This window comes from Anopheles coluzzii, chromosome 2 (assembly GCF_943734685.1).
Source record: "Anopheles coluzzii chromosome 2, AcolN3, whole genome shotgun sequence".
NCBI lineage: Eukaryota > Metazoa > Arthropoda > Insecta > Diptera > Culicidae > Anopheles > Anopheles coluzzii.
The window spans coordinates 122794709-122815540 of record NC_064670.1 but is presented as its reverse complement, the minus strand read 5'-3'; the positions used below and the strand labels follow the sequence as shown (position 1 = coordinate 122815540).

General features: G+C 50.8%; 2 protein-coding genes across 2 annotated transcripts; both read left to right on the top strand.

Moving 5' to 3' along the window:
* Positions 1–263: 263 nt before the first annotated feature.
* Positions 264–18734, top strand: LOC120948913 (midasin). The gene is made up of 7 exons (XM_040365769.2): positions 264–515; positions 613–863; positions 933–3381; positions 3444–7845; positions 7911–17451; positions 17526–18315; positions 18404–18734. The coding sequence occupies exons 1-7, from the start codon at positions 423–425 to the stop codon at positions 18584–18586; spliced, it is 17709 nt and encodes a 5902-aa protein (XP_040221703.2). The 5' UTR covers positions 264–422; the 3' UTR covers positions 18587–18734.
* A 192-nt stretch (positions 18735–18926) lies between these two features.
* Positions 18927–20514, top strand: LOC120948916 (DNA methyltransferase 1-associated protein 1). Its single transcript, XM_040365772.2, has 2 exons — positions 18927–19133; positions 19203–20514. Exons 1-2 carry the CDS (start codon positions 19036–19038, stop codon positions 20452–20454), a joined length of 1350 nt encoding a protein of 449 aa, XP_040221706.1. The 5' UTR covers positions 18927–19035; the 3' UTR covers positions 20455–20514.
* The last annotated feature ends 318 nt before the right edge of the window (positions 20515–20832 follow it).

Below are 20832 nucleotides of genomic sequence, written 5' to 3'. Positions count from 1 at the left end.
CTTTTTTCGACTGATTTGTACTGGTTTTCGTGCTTCAAACAAGTGCAAGTGGAATTTTTTCCCGAAGTAGAACATTTTACGAAGTGCTACCAAGAGAAATTTCGTCACCAAACGCTCTGTTTGTGTTGCCGGTAAATGGAATAATTTGCGGCAGCCTCAATGCAGCCCTGGAAAAGTGCCCTTTCACGCACACAGCTACAGGCTAATAATCAAAACAAACGCACTTTACATGACGTTTCTTCATTTATTTACAAACTCGTGCACGCGTGCGGTGCGGTTTTTGACAAGAAGCACATGTTTCGGTCTCAGTAGCGGTCGGCGAAGTTGTGCAGTGTGCTGGCAGTTCCAAACTTAAGCCTTTTTTTCCACTTTCGCAGTATTTTCAGTGTATTTCGTTGTGTTGGGTTTACTGTTTAGACACGATGGAGATTGATTGCGATAAGGTTTTGCACCATGTGAGGCATTTGCGGGAGAAAATGCAGTGCAAGGAGTTGGACCCATTTTCTAGGTTAAGGGTAAGTGTGGCTGCCCACGGTAGGGTGCACAGCACGTGTAATGTTTCCCCATTGTATGTGAATGTTCGCGGCAATAATTCGTTTTTGTTTCGATTAGAAGCTGAATTCCATACAAATGGACGATATCTGTGCCGTGCTGGGTGATTTGTTAGAGAATCCACGCTACACAGAGGAAATCGGCCGTCGGTTCCGCAGCATACTGTTGCTGATCGTCACGAACGTGTTCGAACGGGAAGAAGATGCGAATGGTGTGAAGAAAACATCGACGCAAGAAGCAGGCCACCATATATACCATAGGAAATGCATTGCCTTGTCGAAGTTGATATTGCTCTGTCCGGATGTGCTGAGGTAAGTGTGCACTGCATATTATATGATTCGGATTTTTTTGAAAATTTATGATCTCTGTTCTCCTTCTAGGTATTCGACGCAATTTTTCCGTAAAAATCCATCCCCATTCGTTCGCGATGTGGATGATAGTGATTACAAACCGAAGGAGAAACAACGCAAACAGCAGCAACAAAAGACCAATCAACCGGAGGACACGAGCTTGGAGGTGATACAGGCATGCTACAGATATTTGATGGCGGATCGAGTTTATTACGGTGCGGCATGGAATTGGTCGGAATTTTTCGAACAGTACGAGAGCAAAGATTGTCCCCGAAAAAGGTACTACCTCAACCGAATAATGGCGATGGTGGCCGGCATGTCCCAGACCGAACTGAACACACTGGACGATGGAATACCGGTGGAGGTGATGCTGGAGGAGAGTGATCGCATGAACGAGTCCATCTATTGCCAGATTGAAGAGAGCAACGAAACGGACGATTCTGCCAGCAGTGCGGGTAAAATCGTTTGGCAGTACGAGAGCAATGTCGTGACCAATGTGGGCGATGTTTTGCTGCCCATTTTCGACAAAGATAATGTTCAGTTTTACCAACGCACGGCAGAGTCCGAGTCAGAGCTGGTGGTTAGTGTGAATTCTACGAAACTTAATCTACGCAATCTTGCCCTCGGTGTGTCATCGGGCAAAGCCATCTGCCTGTCGGGACCGGTCGGAAGTGGTAAGACATCGCTGGTAGAGTATCTTGCCAAAGCCACCGGAAGAATAGCCCCGAAAGGTGCCGAGCGGCGTAAACGGCAGGCGCTAAAGGAAGAGCTTTCAAAAAAGCGTAAGCATAGCAACGGTTCCAAGGAGGCCGAGCTGGACGGCAATGGAACAATCGAGGTCGATGTTGAAACACTCAAGAAGGAGGCACCAAAAAGTGGATTCCTCCGTGTTCAGCTTGGCGATCAGACGGACAGTAAAACCCTGCTCGGTCAGTACCGCTGCACAGACACGCCGGGCGAGTTTGTGTGGCAACCGGGCGTACTTACGCAGGCCGTCATGTATGGGTATTGGTTGCTGTTGGAGGATCTAGATTCCGCCACCCAGGACGTGTGTACTGTGCTGACGAATTTGCTCGAGAACGGGTATCTAAGCGTGCCAGGATTCCGTGACTGTCTGCACGTGATGCCCGGCTTTCAGCTGTTCGTCACGTTGCGCTCCGGCGCTAAATCGAACGCATCGCAGGCCCACAGCAACACGTACAGTTTGCTGGAGAAATACCTTTGCACCGTTACGATAGTGCCACTGTCGAGGAAGGAGCTGTGCGATATCATATGCATTCACTACCCGAAGCTACGCACGGTGGCAACGCGAATTGTGGACATTTATCTGACGTTTTCCAGCGGCTGCCATTCGGATGATGATAATCAGAACTTCACTGCAGAACAGTTGGCGTTGCTGGAGCAGCCCCATCTGCAGGGGGGCGGCGAACTGGACCAATCCATTGGAGGGGACGACGCATTACCCCGTTTCCAGCAGGAGCATAGCGAAAAGCTAGCTGTAATGCATTTTTCGTCCGGATCCAACCGTCGCCTAGTGTCGACGCGCGATCTGATTAAGCTTTGTCGTCGATCGGATCCGTCGTTTTCTGCGACCAGTGCCGAGTGCGCCTACTTTGTGTTTCAGAACGCGGTCGATCTGTTCTGCTCACACGTGCCGCATGGTCCGGTTCGGACGAAGCTCGTCAAAGGAATCGGTGGGAAAATTGGTATCCTTCCGAGCCGTTGCGATCATCTCTGCGAAGAGTACAAGCCGGCGGTTGAGGTGAGCGTAGGCAGTGAAATTCGTGTCGGAAGAGTCGTGCTGAAGCGTTCGCTACCGGCTGAAGTAAACGATGAAAACAATGCCGATGCGTCGGATCAGTTTGAGCATGACTTCCTCAACAAGCGCCAGAAGCTTGATCGCAATGCATCGTCGCGGGTGAAAACGATGCAACACCGTGCGGGATACAATGAGCCGGCACCGACCTTTTCCTTCACGCGACCGGCGGCATGTCTGCTGGAACGGATTGCTGTGGCCGTATCACAGAACGAACCGATACTGCTGGTGGGTGAAACGGGCGTGGGAAAGACGAGCTCGGTACAGTATCTGGCCTACCAAACGCACCACAAGCTGGTGGTGGTGAATATGAACAATCAGTCCGATGTGTCGGATCTGGTGGGCGGATACAAACCGGTCGATCTGGGCTTTGTGGTGACACCGTTGCGCTACGAGTTTGAAAGCCTATTTCGGCGTTCGTTTAACGCGCAGAAGAATGAAAAGTTTCTTTCGAACGTGGCGATGTGCTATGGCAGCGGAGAGTACGATGTGCTCGTGAAGCTGATGCTGAAAATAGCGGAAAAAGCATCGCTGAAGAAGACAGTGCAGGGCGGCAGCCAGAAGCAGACCGTTGCGATGGACAGGAAAGAGGAAAATGTGCGTGAAAAATGGAACATCTTGCAGGGAAAGCTACGAAAGTTGGATGCACAGTTGAAGAATTCGGTAAGTATATTAGAGGCATGCCTATGTGGAGAGCTCTTTTTAATGTAATTGATTTGTTTTAGATCAACGTATCGTTCGCCTTTATACCCGGTTCGTTGGTAAACTGCATTCGGAACGGGGACTGGGTGCTGCTGGATGAGATTAATCTTGCCTCAACGGAAACGCTCGAGTGTCTGTCGACGATCCTCGAGCCGGATGGATCGATCGTACTGCTCGAGCGGGGAGACTACACGCCCGTGAAGCGACATCCGAACTTTCGCATTTTCGCCTGCATGAATCCCAGCACGGACGTGGGCAAGAAGGACCTGCCGGTGGGCATTCGTAACCGCTTCACCGAATACTACGTGGACGAGCTGTTGGCCGAGAACGATTTGCTCATTCTCGTGAACGATTACCTTTCCTCGACGGGCATACAGAAGGGACGCATCATGAACACGGTGAAGCTTTACCGGCGGCTGCGTGCGATGGCACAGCTGGAGCTGAACGATGGTCTCGGTAATAGGCCTGTATTTTCGCTGCGTACACTGTGCCGTGCGCTATCGATCAGTGGGAAGAATCTGTGCGGTTCGATCGAACGCAACCTGTACGAAGCGTTCTGTATCAGTTTCCTCACCCAGTTGGACCTGAAATCGCACGCCACGGTACTGGCATACATTCGGCAGACGCTTCTACCGAAGGATAGTACCGGAGTGGTGCTGAAAAAACTCGCACCAATACCGCGCCCGAAGGAGAATGCGGAGAAACAGCTCGATTTCGAAGGCTACTGGATTGAGCAGGGTCCCCGAGAGGTACAGGAGTGCACGAGCTACATCCTGACGGACAGTGTGCGTGACAATTTGCGCGATCTGGCACGAATCATCTCGATCGGAAGGCTGCCGGTGCTGCTGCAAGGCCCAACGTCCGCCGGTAAAACGAGCTTGATCGAGTACATTGCCAAACGGAGCGGTAACGTGTGCCTGCGTATCAACAATCACGAGCACACGGATCTGCAGGAGTACATCGGTACGTACGTGGCCGACGTGACCGGCAAGCTGACGTTCAAGGAGGGTGTGCTGGTGGAGGCAATGCGCAACGGATACTGGATCATTCTGGATGAGCTTAATCTCGCACCAAGTGACATCCTGGAAGCGCTGAACCGCGTGCTGGACGATAATCGCGAGCTGTTCATCCCAGAGACGCAGGTGGTGGTAAAGGCGCATCCTAACTTTATGCTCTTTGCCACACAAAACCCGCCAGGGTTGTACGGTGGCCGTAAGATGCTTTCGCGTGCCTTCAAAAATCGCTTCATCGAGCTGCACTTCTCGGACATTCCTAAACCGGAGCTGGAGGTAATCCTGGAGAAGCGCTGTCGCATACCACGATCGTATGCCGTGAAAATGGTGAAGGTAATGTCGGACCTGCAGCTAAACCGCCGTAGCACAACGTCCAAGCAGAACTTTACGCTGCGCGATCTGTTCCGCTGGGGCAACCGGTACACGTACGCCGATATAACGCTGATCGATGAAAGAGGCTACGATTGGAACCAACATCTTATCGACGAAGGCTATCTGGTGCTTTCGTCGAAGGTACGCAGCTCGTACGAGACGGAGATCATCCGTGAAGCACTGTTCACCCACTTCCGCAAGCGGGTCGAGGAAGACGCTCTGTTTAGGCTGTCCAAGCAAACGTCGAAAGTAACGCGCTTTATTTTGGAGCGATTGCGGGAGTCCGCTCCCCTGGAAGAAAACCGACCCGGTACGGAAGGAATCGTGTGGACGTTTGACATGCGTCGTATGGCGGTACTGACGGCGAAAGCGTTGCAGTTTAACGAGCCAGTACTGCTCGTCGGTCCAACTGGGTGTGGAAAAACGACCGTTTGCCAGCTGTTGGCATCGTTGCAGTGTAGAACACTCCGCATTCTAAACTGCCACATGCATACGGAGGGAGCTGACTTTCTGGGAGGGTTGCGTCCGTATCGGTCCGATCAGAGCGATGCGATGGATGAGGATGGCGTGCAGCCGGTCGGGCAGAAGAAACATCAGCTGTTCGAATGGTCCGATGGTCCCCTGGTACAATCCATGCAGGAGGGAGGCTTTTTCCTTGCCGATGAAATTTCGCTCGCAGAAGATTCCGTGCTGGAGCGCTTGAACTGTGTGCTAGAACCCGAGCGCACACTGCTACTGGCAGAGAAGGGCGGCGTAGCAACGGGTGCCATTGCGGACGGTACAACGCCAGAGGGTAAGCAGACCAACGATGGGTTTGTAATTACGGCAACGAAAGGGTTCCAGTTTCTGGCTACGATGAACCCTGGTGGTGACTTCGGAAAGAAGGAACTCTCACCCGCCCTGCGTAACCGACTGACGGAGATTTGGTGCCGGGCAACGGAATCGGAGGATGATTTGACGCGCATAGCGGAGAACACACTGCGTCGCCTGGTGATGGCGAGCAGTGCGGCGTTCCCAGTCGCAAGCGAATCAATGACACCGATCGCACGAGTGATCGTGAAAGAGGTGCAACAGTTGAAGCAATCGATCGAAAAGCTCAACTTCAGCATTCGTGACGTGCTGGCGTGGGTTGGATTCGTGGCAAAGAATGCTGCCCGGGTAGGACTACCGGAGGCACTGATTTATGGCCTGGAAACGGTGTTCCTTGACTCGCTGGAAATGCTGCCATACGAGACGTACGATGAAATTGTGTCCATCCGACGGCAGATGCGACGCGCGTTGATGGCGCTTATGAAGGAGCTGCTTCAGTGGGACGGCAAGATAAACATGGTTGACTATGATCAGCAGGCGCTAAGTTCAGGTAGGCTATCTGTGATCACCACCACGGAAAGTCGCTTCGGCATTCATCCGTTTTACATCGAGCTGGACCCAAGCGAGCATCAGTCCAATCGGCGCAGTACGGAGTTCATGTTTACCGCGCCGACCACGCAGCGCAATCTGTTCCGTTTGCTGTCTGCGCTGAGTCTCGATAAAGCCATCCTGCTGGAAGGTCCCCCAGGAGTGGGTAAAACGTCGCTAGTGGAAAGTCTTGCCCGAGAGATTGGCTACGATGTCGTACGTATCAATCTGTGCGAGCATACGGATCTGGCCGATCTGTTCGGTACCGATCTGCCCGCGGACGATCGATCGCTCGAGGTATCGGAAGGAGCGGAAGGCGACAGCAACTCCCGACCGACGCTGGGTTCATTTGTGTGGCGCGATGGACCATTGCTAGCTGCATTGAAGGCGCAGCGCAATACCTGGATACTGCTGGACGAGCTGAACCTGGCTCCGCAAAGTGTGCTGGAAGGGTTGAACGCCATCCTAGATCATCGTGGCGAGGTGTACATTGCGGAGCTGAACAAAACGTTCCATCTGGGCAAGCGGACACGCATCTTTGCGGCACAGAATCCACTCCGCCAAGGTGGAGGTCGTAAGGGTTTGCCGCAATCTTTCCTAAACCGTTTCACGAAGGTGTATCTGAGAAAACTCGAACGTCGAGATCTGCTACACGTCGTTGAGGGTAAATATAAGCAGCAGTTCAATGCGCTTGGTCAGCGGTTGATGGAATGTGAAGGATCGGATAAGGCCTTGCAATCGTCGGCCGTAAGTTACTTCGAGCAACGGACCTCGGACCACAACGAAGGATTAAAGTTTGACCTTGCGGAGCGGATGGTTCTGTTCTCGGAACGTTTGGAGACCGGCTTGGCGAACTTGGAATTCGGCTACAAAGGTGGTCCATTCGAGGCAAATCTTCGTGATATTCTTCGCTGGTGCGAGCTGTTCTTCAGTGAGCGCTGTGGATTTGTAGTGCCACAGCATGGGCAGGACTTGAGGGGAAGCTTGAAACATCAGCTGCTGGTAGTACTGTTCGAAAAGATGAAGCTAGTGTACTACCAGAGGATGCGGGCCGAATTAGACAAACGCTACATCGTGAGCGCATTTTCGGACATTTTCCATTGCGATGGCGATGAGCTGGAGCGGATCTCGCAAGACATTGGCCTTTACTGGACGGATGATAAGCTGTATCTCGCCGACATTGTGCTGCAGAAGGGCGCTGCAATGGAAGATGCAGGAGAGCTTCCTTTGGTTGCGGTCAAACAGCAATCGACAACGGCGGCCGGTGGTACCTCGACGCTGGTGCTTGCCAGTCAGCTGGAGCTGCTGAAAAGTGTAGCAGAGTGTGTGCAGCTGGAGAAACCGATCATCCTGTGTGGTCCGAGTGATTGTGGTAAAACGAAGCTGATCGCTTTGCATTCCACGCTGGCCGATACGCTCTATCAGGTGGACACGATCGACGACACGGTGACGGGAAGTTTTCAGCAGTTCGATTTCAACCGTCATCTGGAGGATATGGCCACACTTGTGGAGGGTACATTGAGGAAGAGAGTGCGTGAATTGCTGTTGCAGGAGCGTACGGCTGGGCTGGCCAAGGGAGGAGCTGTCTTAACGCTGCTAGAATGCTGGGAGAAGTACGAGAAGCTGAGTGAAGGAGCTGCCGGTAAGTGGAAAGCACATAGTGGAGTCACGTGACAAAAGCATTAATTATATGTTTGTCTATTTTAGCATTCACTGGGAACATTACCAGCCCGCTGCAAACTGGGGAGATGGTACTGTTTCGCAAGCGTTTAAATGCTCTCCAGAATGCCATCAGTGTGCTCGGCCAGCACGGAGGATCGAACGTCCCAATCAATCGTCTCGGCGGTATGTCGAAAGTGCTGGAAAAGTTGGAGTATCTCTCCCGCCAGGTTCAAACGCTCAACACAGGCGGCCATTTCGAGTGGGTTGATTCGAAGGTGGTGAAATGTCTTCGCACCGGACAACACATTTGCCTGGAGCATGTAAACCTGTGCTCGTCCGCCGTGCTCGATCGGTTGAATCCCGTGTTCGAGCCAAACGGTACGTTGATGATATCGGAGAAAGGTACCGTCAAGACGGACGCTGCCGGAGATGACGAAATGGCAACGGAGGTGGTTCAGCGGCATCACAACTTCCAAGCGTTCCTCACCTTGGATCCGAAGAATGGAGAAATCTCGCGTGCAATGAGAAATCGTTGCATTGAGCTGGCATTCGCTAGCCGGGATGTGTACGAAGAGGACGATCTAAGACGGCTGGTGTTTGCTAGCGGTATCTACGAACCCTACCTGATCGAGGCTTGTCTGTTGATCCACAAGGAGCTACGAGGCAGCTCCGGCCAGGCCGAGCAGTTCAGTCCATTCGGAGTGGCACATCTGGTGCGTTTCGCTCAGCTGCTGACGCAGAATCTGCAGAAGCAGGGTATGCAACGGAGCGCTGACTGTCTGAAGCTGAGTGCGATGGACGTGTACGTACGCACTTCAAATGTGGATCTTCTCGGGTTTGGATTGGACTTCTATCGGAACGCGCTAAAGGAAACGATCGAGAGGGTGATCGAATCGGTTGTGGTGAGAAAAAGCACGGTGCGGTTTGAAAATGTTACCCTTTCTGCCGGAGGTCTCACGAAGCTAGCCCGCATTAAGCTGCAAGCCGAACCGTTCCTGGCGCTGCTTCGTGGTTTCGCGGAAGGCCTGGATGGTGTGCGTGTGCTGGCGGACATTTCGAATCGCTTCGCGTCTATTGGAGCAGACAAGATAGACAAAGGTTCGTTAAAGTTTCTGCTTTACTTTTTGTACGAAATTAGCACTGGTGCTGATATTGAAATGCGAGCAGCCTATCTAAGAAGAGCGATCGGCGAAACAGTTCAAATGAAAAAGGACTCAATAGAACAGAAGAACTCTACACGTCCAATCGGCAATGGAAATAGCATACAAGTGGACATAACTGGAATGGACGAAGAAGTTGAGGAAGGAAAACGCAAACGAATTTGGGATGCAGCACCATCTGGCATTAAATTTACACCTCAGGCAACGGGTCCAGAGCTCGAAATCAACTGTAAAAGCGAGCCTAAAGAAAATGGCGTTAAATCATCGAAGGAAGAGCTGACAATGGATAAGGTGCTGGATTTAATCGTGGAGTTGAATGAAATTCTATGTGGAATAGTGCAGCAGATACCGCAAGCAGCAGCAGCAGCATCAGCAACAACGGAAGATTTACCCTGGAATCGTAATCTATTCCCAAGACTGCGCGATTATCTGGCAGCTAGCAGCGAGTTGGACCCGCGGATGATTAGCTGCGAGCTCCTGCTCAATACAATCCTTTCGCCAGTCGTCATAGACTCGGTTACAAAGCTAAGCCAGATCGATCTACTGTCCTACTCGAAGGCCGTCCACGATAAGCTGATCAACGATGGAATTGGTAATGGACTGTTGCTCATGTTGTACGATTTTCTTACCAACTATCGCACGATGGTTGTGAAAACGTTGCACGATACACCGATGAGTGACGAGCTGTACGTTCGATTGATCCTGTCCAACCAATGGTTGAATCGATTAATCGATTTGTCACACCGCAAGATGTACGAGAACAAGGAGCTGAAGGCTGGGTTGTTGGATAATCTAACGCTGCACTTCCAATGGGTCGAAAAACACTGTCTCAGCTTGCTAGAACTCGGCCCGGCAGAGAATGGAAGCGATGTGCGTAAAGTGCTTCGCCAATCCATTACTGAGCTGACCCATCCTTTGCTGAAAGTTCGGAAGGCATATGGAAAGCGATTCCTCGAGTACCTACCGCTGTACAGTGCCGAACAGGTTGATAAGTTTATCAAGCTGACGGGGTTGGCTGATGAGCTAAGATTGATTCCCAACCTGAACAAACGCCATACGTACGAGGAGTTCCAGCGCCGTGTGACTTTGCTGAATGATGTAAAGACGGTTGATCTGAAGCGTTCGCTGCTGGCCAAGATGTTTAACCGTCGTAATTGTGCTTGGGTTGATGAAGAGGAAGAAGAGCATACGAATAATTACGATTTGCCCCTGATCGATGGCCGGAATGCGGAAGCACTGAAGAGATACTACAAACTGATCGCATCCCACAACGGCACTAGGGGCGAAGAAACTAAGGAGCAAGATTTGCAGCATGTCATCGATGCGATTGGTTCCTTTGAGCAGAATAAAAAATCGCTCCCACAGCAAGAATGTCTTCCCACTGCGGCCAGGTACGAACTGGAACGCTTGCCACTGCTGGAATACTTTGTGTACAAGGTGCTGTTAGCGTCCCGTGCCCGAAAACGACAGGATAAGATACGGATGGACTTTGTGCTGAACATACGCTCCCTAGGAATCGATGCACTGAGTGCGATCAAAACACAATCGGATGAAGAACATCGTTTAGCAATGCATGCGCTTAGTTCGATGTTGGATTTGATCGATGAAGTTCCGTTCGAGCAACTGCTCACAAGTTTACCGCCCCAGCTGTACCGCAGTCTCAGCACGTACTGGCATGAGGTGTGCAGTACGCTGGAACGGCTCGAGTTAAGTTCGCTGAGCATCCAACGCAGCGTTTGCCACAACGTTGACAGTGAGGAGGTGTACGCAATGCATCACAACAACCATGAGATGGATGCGGCAGACACGGTCACAAGCAGCTTCCGTGGTGCACTGCTCACGATGAACTGCCTGGCAATTCTCGTAGGCAAAGGATCGTGTGGATTCCGAGTAACGGGACTGGGAGAGCTACCCGACTGGCGCACTACACTGAGCACGATAGCTACGATTTTGTGGAGCAACACGCGCGTGCTTTCGAAGGATTATCGAGCGGAAAGCAGCAACCTACAGTTAGCTACCACTGTCGCTGGAAAACTGTTAAAGGAACTCGATTACATTGTGCAACAAAGTGAGGTAGTGAAAGATGATTCACATGCATTTGTGAAGGACTTCCTTGCGATTGCGCAACTTTTACGCCAATATCGAGACCAAGTCAACGAACAGAAGGACGAAGGAGCGGATCGTGATCGTGACTGGCAGATGGGTTCGTTGATACGTACGCTTACCGGAGCGTTGGAGATGAATTTGTACGTATTCATGCCGTTGTTGGATCCAGTGGAAAAGAATCGTGTGAAGAAACGCTATCTACAAGAAGACATCGAACTGTTGGAAACGCTTGTTCGCACGTACGATTGTATGGCAGTGACGATGAACTATCGGCAGCTTGGTGAACACTACCGTCGGCTGTTCCTCGCCGAGATGGAACGATTAAAGGGCAAGGAGCAGCATTTAACTCGCAAGGTAGCGCTACGCCCGGAAAATGAAGTGCTGTATGCCGAGCTGGTGCGAGATGTGAACAATTTCCTTCTATCTTGCTGCCATCCTGCTACGATTGGGGCGCTCATGAAGTCAACGGTCCAGTGTCTGGACTATGTCGTGGATATGCACAATGTGTTGAATAATCGAAATCATACACAAGCCTTCCTGCTGAAGGTATCCGAGCTAGTTTCGCAAATCGATCTGTGGAACGATATTGCACTTCAGTTCGAGCATCATACCTTGAAGCGTTACGCTGCCTATTACCGAGACTTTATAGCTCCGCTGTGCAATGCAATCGCTACGTTTAGATACGGATTGAACGGGCTGCGGCACTGTCTTTGTGCTAAGCGAGTGACAATAGAGCAGAAACCGAACGGAGCGTTCTACGATCTGAACGACGGCCGGGCGCTGCGAAAGATGTTGGTCAAGTTCATACAGTTCCCTTGCGCGAAGCCGCTCGAGCTGTTCGACGATCGCCATAAGGTGAACATCTACTCAGTGATGGAGAAGCTATCACAGCCGGAGCAGTCATACTTCCGGCTCTTGAAAGCCCGTCTGCAGGAGGTGCTGAACAGGATCACCGTCGAGCGGATCGTCGGTGAGCGATCGTTTGCCGAGCTCGATCGTATCGTAAACGTCTGCAATCAGGTGTGGCAGAAGCAGGAGCATCTGCGCCGGAAGCGACAGGAAGAGGAGGACAGCTTGTACCTTACCAAGTCGCACTGTGACGAGGAAAGCGAGGACGTCGTAGCGCAACGGGAGATCAGTGAAATGTTCCCCAACTACGTCGACGAAGACTTTGCCGAGTTCATACAGAACGATACGCTGGAACAAATCATTAAAGCGCCGGCACGCAAGGAGAAACCGGCTGACACGATAGGCGATGAGGATTATGCGTTGATATGCGAGAGCTTCATTTTGCTGATGGCAAAGCATACCCGATCGTACTATTACCATCCGGGCGTAACGTCGACAAATGAGGGTGAAAACGTGTCGATGGATTTTGTGAAACCGTTCGAAACGAAGCTGGAAATTTTCAACCAAATCGCACACAAGTATGAACCCACCATCGGCAGCGAGTTCGACGAGATTGCATACGGTGCGCTGAGTTTGGCGGTCGGGTTGCTGCAGGAGCGTTATGACGATCAGATGGAAGTGAGCCAGATAGAGCACAAAACTAAGGGCGGAACCTATCATGCGACCAAATACAATTTCTACACCGACGCCAACATCCCGGAGGTGCTGCAGTGCGTGAAGGTGTTGCAAACCGTCGAAGCACGTGTGCAGGAGTTGCTACAGGAATGGCCGGACCATGCCGTGCTGAACGACATTCTGTTGATCATGAAGCGCATTCTGAGCCTTCCGTCGACTGCTCCGATTGTTCGGTTCAGCACTGGGCTGCAATTGCTGCGCCAAAAAATGGACGAATGGAATGGGGTCGCTCATCGAGCAAATAACATGCGCGATCTGGAGCGGGAGGTGGTGGAGTACATTCACCGCTGGATGCGTATGGAGCTGCAATACTGGCGCGAATGTCTATCGCGAACGTTGGATCGTGTCCGTTCCAAGGCGTACCGTTACTGGTTTTTCATGTACAACCTTCTGCACGAGTATCTGCAGGTGGGAGCAAAGCGAAAGGGTAAGCTGAGCCATCTGCTCGACTACAACAAGGTAGAAAAGTGCTACGGCGAACAAGAACTGCTGGACGAAGAGGAAATGAACGAGGAGATGGAGGAGGAGGAAGAATCCGGAGTAACGATCGAGGATGTTATAAAGGTCCTGAAGCAGTTCATGGAATCGTCCAACTATGCGGAGTACGGATTGCGGCTTCGTGTGATGAAGTCGTTCGAGCAGTACCTGCACTATCTCAGCGAAGAGCAGTTCGGGTGTGACAAAGCCAAGCGGGACACTCTGATAGCAGCACTGTACAACATTCACATGTATTTTGGCCAATTTGCGGAGGAAATCGAAGAGCACATACGTACCAAGCGGGTTCCGATTGAGAAGAAGCTGAAGGACTTTGTTAAGATCGAATCGTTCAACAAGGATCTGTCGTACTTCAGCATGCGCAACAACATTGCCCGTGTGCACCGACAGTTGCACAAGTTCCTGAAGGAGTTCGAGACGGAAATCTCAACCCGAGTAGCGCCCATATTTTGTCCCAAAGATCCGGCACGGGAAATCAACGATGCCGATGAGCAGAAGGTGAAGGTGTTGCGGTCTGAGGCGAAGGTGACGTACTACATGGTCGATGTGAAGAGTTTTATGGCTCCGCGGAAGCTGATGGAGCGGTTTTCGGTAAACAAAGCGGACGAAGCGAACGGAGCGCTGAACACTAGCGGTGGCAGTCAGCAAGGCTCGGTGCTGCTGTTCCAGAAGATTGATCGATTCTTCACGACCGCCCGCAACGTTTGTCGCGAAGCGATCCTGCACGCTCCGTTCCCGGGATTGGTGTACGGTCTGGACACGTTTATGCACGAGCAGATTGAAACAATCGAGTATTTGCGAGGCCTGGAGGTAGATCGTACCCAGCCACGGCCGAAGCAAAAGTCCCAGGCCAAACAGATCCTGAACCAGAAGCGGAAAGCACTGTCGGATTTTTACAAAACGCTCACCGTGCTTGGACTGAGCTACAGGACGGGATTGGTTGAGTCGGCAATCGGTGGGTCTGATCCGGTTGATCCAACAATTAAACCATTCAGTTTGGAGTTGCTGACGCATGGTTCGAGGTACCGTAAGGTAGACCAACACATCGTGTTCCTGAACGACAAGCTCAATCTGTACTACGCCAAGTGTGTGTTTAAGATTAAGCTGCTGTCGAAGGTGATGCTGCAACCCGATCCTGATATAGCCGGACCTATAAATGTGGATCGCATCAAGGGTTTCTCGATCGACATGTTCCTGGCGGTACAGAATCAGCGGAAAGCATTGTCAGATATGGTTGGCAATGTGTTCGAGTTGCGAGAGCTCATAGCCAACCTGTATCAGTTAAACACCTGTCTCGAGGAAGAATCGTCGAACGATGACTGTGGACTACGTTTCGGAGAATATCGCCTGCGGTTGGACGTTGTGGGACGTTGCGCTTTGGACGCACGCTTAGTGCTGGAACAATTCAAACTGCTACTTGCTGCTGCGCCAAAGCAAGCCGACGATGAGCTGCAGTTGCTGGAAGGCAACGGTCCAACTGGCCTGTCGGATGGATGTTACTATCGTGATTCGGCGGAGTTCGGAAGGATTGCGAAACTGACGCAAGATGCGCTCAAACAGACAGTAGAGTTGAATGTAGAGTTGGAAAAAACTGTCGGTGATGCTTACTGTATGCGTGATCGTGTTGTGCAGTTCGAACAGAAGCTAGCCGATGTGCGAGAGAAGCTGGTTTCGCTGAAGGATGCGTTCAAGTTCGCGGGTAGTGTTGAAATGGAAGAAAACTACTCAGTGTACGGCAATTCTGTTGTTGAATTGCTGCATCGGTTTGAACAGTACGAGAAAGATGTCATGGCGTCACGATCTGCTGAAGATAGCAACATGCTCGATGGTTCGTACGATGAAGATAGCGTGAATAATGAAATCGAAAACATCATCCACTCCCTGCTGATAGCGATGCAAACGATCTACAAGAAATATTCTGAGATTGTTCCTGAAACCGTGGATAAGAATGAGGAAGCAACAAATGGACAGGCAGACGATGGAAATAATGCTGAAGGTGGCGACGATGAAGAGGAGGATGAATCGGGCTACAATCTGCAGGAACAACATCTGAAGCAAAAGATCAATGCTGATCTGTTGAGTGATCTTAAGACGCTCAACATATCGAAGGTGGTAGGCAAGCTACACGGATTGTTGGCGCAGCTAGAAGAAACGGCTGGTGAATTAACATCCACCGAAAGCGCACGATTGCGCACGCTGATCCTAAAGCTCACCCGTTTGATACCGATTTTGGAGCAGTACAACCTGCTAGTCGAGTATTATCTGATACAGCAGCTGGGTGCGCACAAGATATGCACCAAAATGCTTTCCGTCATGCTTACCGTCTTCATCGAGCTAGCAACGAAGGGTTTCTGTGTGCCGAAGGATCTGCTGGGAGAGGAAGCTCAGGAACAGGAGGGCGATCAGAACAATGATGGTGATAAGGGTGAAAAGTTTGGCTTCGAAGATGGAGAAGGTGAAAAGGATGCGTCGCACAAGATTGAGAGCGAAGATCAGCTCGATGACGCTCGAAAGCCGGGCACGGAAAAGGAGAAGGAGGAGGAAGATAATGATAACAAGGAGGAGAAGGGAATCGATATGAGTGAAGATTTCGATTCAAAGCTGCAGGATATGGAACGGCCGGAGGGTTCGGATTCGGAGGAAGAAAAGGACGAAGACGAGGACATCGACAAGCAGATGGGTGAAACTGAAGAAGGGGCAGAGAAGCTGGACGATCAAATTTGGGGAGATGATGAAGAAAAACCTGAAGAGGAGGAAAATGATAACAGCATGGAGGAGGAGGACGGAACCGGGACGAACGAAAAGGACGAACGGCATAATGATCTTGGCGCGGAAAAGGATAAGCAGCAGAAGGGCGACGAAAATCAGCAGGACGATGGAATGGATGCAATTGATGAAGCTCCGACGACGGATGATAAAAAACAGAAGCGCCCTAAAGACATCAACGACATGGACGATCAGGATGGTCAGGAGGAGGAAGAGCATGAGAATCCTTATCACAACGAGCTGGAGGAACCACCGGAGCCGGAGGAGCTTGATTTGGACGATGACTTTAATTTGGATGGAAATGAAAAGCAGAAAGACGGCGACGATCAGGAGCAGGAAAATCCGTTCGATATTGACGCAATGAAAGAGAACGCAGAAGGCGAACAGGAGGGAAATGAGGAAGAGGAAGGCAAGGACGAGGAGGAAAACAAACAGGACAATCCTGCTAACGACAATGGTGTCGACTCTTCGGACGAGGAAGAAGATCCAACCGATCCGGATGCTGCCAATAAGCTTGCGGAAGATGATCCTCCTGTGCCGGAGGAAGATCCTAACAAGGAGAACGCCGATCAGCAAGTCCCAGGGGAAGAAGAAAAGAAGGACGAACAAGATGGTCAGGAAGAGGAAGAGAAGAAAGATGAGGAGCAGTCGAAGCGTGCAGAAGAAGACGAAAAGCATCATGAATCGCACGATAAGCGTACGGAGGAGGATCGCGTGGAGGCGATGCCGGATGCCGAGAACAAGGGATCAAGCGATCAGGTGGCCAACGATAAGCCGGAAGCGAAACAGGAGCACGAGCTAGACGAACAGGATACGGGCGAAGACAAGGAAGGTACGGGGCAGGCCGAGAATGAGCAATCGGATAAGGGCCATCGAGGTATTGCGGAATCGAAGCAAACACGAACCCGCAAGGAACAGCAGCAAGAGCAGCAGAAGAAGGAGCAACGACGCAAACAGGGCCATACCGATGAGGATCGTTCGCTGGGTGATCCGGATCGTGCGGAAAAGAAGCGATTGAAAACGGTCGAACAGATGAACCGAGAAGAGCGTCCGGAAGAGGACGCAGAGAAGGACGAAGATGCAAATGAGGAGGAGAATATCGATGATGAGTTCCAGCACGTAAAGGATGCCAAGAGCGATGACAAAACCACGATGGATAACGCAACGGAAGAACAGTCTAAGCAGGTTCAGCATCAGGAGAAAGAGAAGGAGGAGGAGGAGGAAAAGAAGGACGAGGAAGAGGAGTGTGCCGATCAGCTGATGGAGGAAGAGGACGATGAACCGCAGGAAGAGGACCTCGAGGAAAGGGAACTGCTGGAAAGTGAGAAGAATGAAAACAAAAAGGACAAACCGGCCAAACAGGATCAGCAAGCGCTGAAGGAAAAGATGGAAACCGAAACAAAGGTGGAGGTGGAGGGTGAAATAGTTCCCACGGCAACGGTAGCACGAGGTGACGATACAGTGGCGCATACGATGTAAGTATTACAGCATTTGTACAAGGTAATACCGTTTGTACTGATCCATTTCTATTTTTTTTATTCATTTACAGATTCGAAATTCTTCACGATATAACGCTGCCGGACGATCCTACCACAAGCGAGCTGCTGGAAATGCGCAAGATGGTGGAAACGGAAATGCAAACGTCCGTACTGCAGGACGGTTCGGTCGACCACGAAGCGTTCGAACAGTGGCAGCAAATATCGCATAAAATGTTGCCCAGTGCGCGCGATCTTTGCGAACAGCTGCGACTGATTCTGGAACCGACCAAGTGCACCCGGCTAAAGGGAGACTATCGAACGGGACGGCGGATCAATATGAAGAAAATCATCCCCTACATTGCATCGCAGTTCCGCAAGGATAAGATCTGGCTGCGCAGGACGAAACCGGCCCAGCGAGACTACAAGATTACGATCGCGATCGACGACTCGAAGTCGATGGATCACAACAATTCCAAGGACCTCACACTGCAAGCGATATCGTTGGTGTCGCAAGCGTTGTCACTGCTTGAGAGTGGTCGGCTGAACGTGATGTCGTTCGGCGAGAAGCCACGCATATTGCTAAAGCACTCGGATCAGTTCGATGGACCGAAGCTGATTAGTGCGCTGAACTTTGCACAGAATCAGAGTCGCATTGCGGAGCTGCTAAAGTTTGTGCGAACGTTTAGCACGGAGGACGCATCGGCCTCGGAGAATGGAGTTTTTGAGCATTTGCTGCTGGTGCTGAGCGATGGTCGGAACATATACAGCGAGGGAGAGAAGGAGGTGAAGAATGCTGTGAAGCTGGCCAGACTGCAGAGGATCTTTATCGTGTACATCATCATCGATAATCCCGATAATAAGGTAGGGAGGAGTGAAGGAAATTTATGTCTTGCATCTAGATTTAGCTAATGAAATGTTCTTTTTCTCTATTTTTTTTTGTTCTTACCAGCATTCAATCATGGATGTTCGAGTGCCGTTGTTCACAGAGGACAGTTCGCAGATCGTCATGCAATCGTACCTGGACGTGTTCCCCTTCCCGTACTACGTAATCGTGAGGGATTTGGGTCAGCTGCCGATGGTACTGAGCGATGCCATGAGACAATGGTTTGAGTTAGTCAATAGTGAGCAATAATTCGACTTCGATAATGTTCGATAATGTAGAGAAGAAGCTGTAAGTTGATACGATGGTGTAGGATAATGTTAAAACTAGTTACACATGCTATGTGTAAGGTTGGCAGGGATTAAAATAATTCGTTAATAAATAAAAACTCTCAATGATAGTGGTGCGACTAGCTTTATTCTAAAGCATAACAACGTTGAATTTTACGCATAACAACGTTGAAATGCAAATTCAAAAATTAATCACGTGTTGGTTTCAAATTTGTCATCCACGCGACAAACGGTGGAACGTATTGGTGCTTCTACAGTGCGTTTATAACTCTTGCTCGAACTAGAGGATTCGGAAAAGAAACGTCAAATAATGGACGCTCTTCCCCAGTTGTGGAAAAAACAAACAAAACATTGTAAAGTGAACGATATTTATTGTAAATTTTATTAGATTTCTAAACATTTTCTCACATCATGGCTGATGTGCGGGATATTCTTGAGCTGGAGCGTCCGGTGACGCCGGAGTTAACGAAGGAAGCACTGCTCAACTCCAAGAAACGCACTGTCGAAAGGTAGGCTAGAAGTCATCCCTGGGTACGGGTTTTGGGTGTAGATTTACTCATCCGCTTCGTTGTTTGTAGGAAAATTGTGGCCAAACGTCCTGAAGGTATGCACCGGGAGGTGTTTGCTCTGCTGTACAATGACAACAAAGATGCACCACCGCTTCTGCCAACGGATACCGTTTCCGGCTACAAGAAGACGAAGGCCCGATTGGGCATGAAAAAGGTGCGCCGCTGGGAGTGGGCACCGTTCGTTAATCCGGCCCGTACTGACGGGGCCGTCTTTCACCACTGGAAGCGCGTGACGGATGAGCCGAAGGAGTATCCGTTCGCCCGGTTTAACAAGCAGCTGGACATTCCCACTTACACGCTGAACGATTACAATGCGCATCTCAAAACCACGAAGTGGACCAAACAGCAGACGGACCATCTGTTCGATCTGGCCAAACGGTTCGACGTTCGGTTCATCATCATGTGTGACCGTTGGGAGCGGGCAAACTATGGCATCAAATCGGTGGAAGATCTGAAGGAGCGCTACTACGAGGTGGTGGGCATATTGAACAAAGTACGCAACGCCAACGGGCAGGGCGGTGTCGAGAAGAAGGTGTACGTGTTCGATGCGGAGCACGAGCGGCGCCGAAAGGAGCAGCTGAAGAAGCTGTTCGACCGCACATCGAAGCAGGTGGAGGAGGAGCAACAGTTGCTGAACGAGCTGAAGAAGATCGAAGCACGCAAGAAGGAGCGCGAGCGCAAGACGCAAGATCTGCAGAAGCTCATCTCGCAGGCCGACCAGCAACAGACGGAACACCATCAGAAGGAGCAGCAGCAGCATCATAGCCAAACGCAGCCCCACGGTACCCAGAACACATCGCACAAAAAGCAGGACAAAAAGCTGAACAAGAAAAAGATCCAACAGCAGCCACGCACGTCCAAGGTGGATTCGGTGGTAAGCGCAGTGGAGAGCGCTGGCATTAAGTTTACGGATCTGCGTGGTACGGGTGTGTCGTTGAGATCGCAAAAGATGAAACTGCCCGCCAACGTTGGCCAGAAGAAAGCGAAGGCACTCGAGCAGGCACTGCAGGAGTTCAAGGTGGACCCGAATCCACCCCCGGTAGAAGATATTTGTGTGGCGTTCAATGAGCTGCGATCGGATATGGTGCTGCTGTGCGAATTGCGGACCGCCCTGGCCACCTGTAATTTTGAGCTGGAGAGTCTAAAGCATCAGTATGAGGCGCTGTGCCCGGGTAAGACGCTAAATATTCCGGCCGCACTGGTCAATCCACCGGCGGATGAATCGGCCGGTGGGATGGATGTTGAAGGATCGATGGTTTGATGTGGAGGAAGTAGAAATTATACATAACGAATAAAGTTTCCATTTTAAAACACAATACAATTCCATGCTTAGAAATGTGGCACATTCTGGTGTGTTTTTAATTGTGTCATTTAATTACAAATTCCTCTATCCTTTTTCGGATCCCTTTTTAAGTTACATATCACCCTAGGTCCTTACGATACGTATAATAGAAATGTCGTTTCCGGTTTCCCACCAAAGTTAGGCAACCGTAAAAAAGGCGCTCGCACGTACATTTTCGGAAATAAAAAACCTCCCCGAACTAGCCGTTACAACAGCCTGGCACCGGCGATCAACCGGTTCTCCGGTCTCAACACGTGGCCTAGCGGGGGGAAGAAAGACCGCTGTCGACCGCTGCAG

Bases quoted from the DNA above. Each gene is read 5' to 3' on its own strand.
- LOC120948916 (XM_040365772.2), top strand. From the start codon at position 19,036: ATGGCTGATGTGCGGGATATTCTTGAGCTGGAGCGTCCGGTGACGCCG. The intron at 19,134-19,202 runs GTAGGCTAGAAG...CGTTGTTTGTAG, and splicing joins AAGAAACGCACTGTCGAAAG to GAAAATTGTGGCCAAACGTC.
- LOC120948913 (XM_040365769.2), top strand. From the start codon at position 423: ATGGAGATTGATTGCGATAAGGTTTTGCACCATGTGAGGCATTTGCGG. The intron at 864-932 runs GTAAGTGTGCAC...TTCTCCTTCTAG, and splicing joins CTCTGTCCGGATGTGCTGAG to GTATTCGACGCAATTTTTCC. The intron at 3,382-3,443 runs GTAAGTATATTA...GATTTGTTTTAG, and splicing joins ATGCACAGTTGAAGAATTCG to ATCAACGTATCGTTCGCCTT.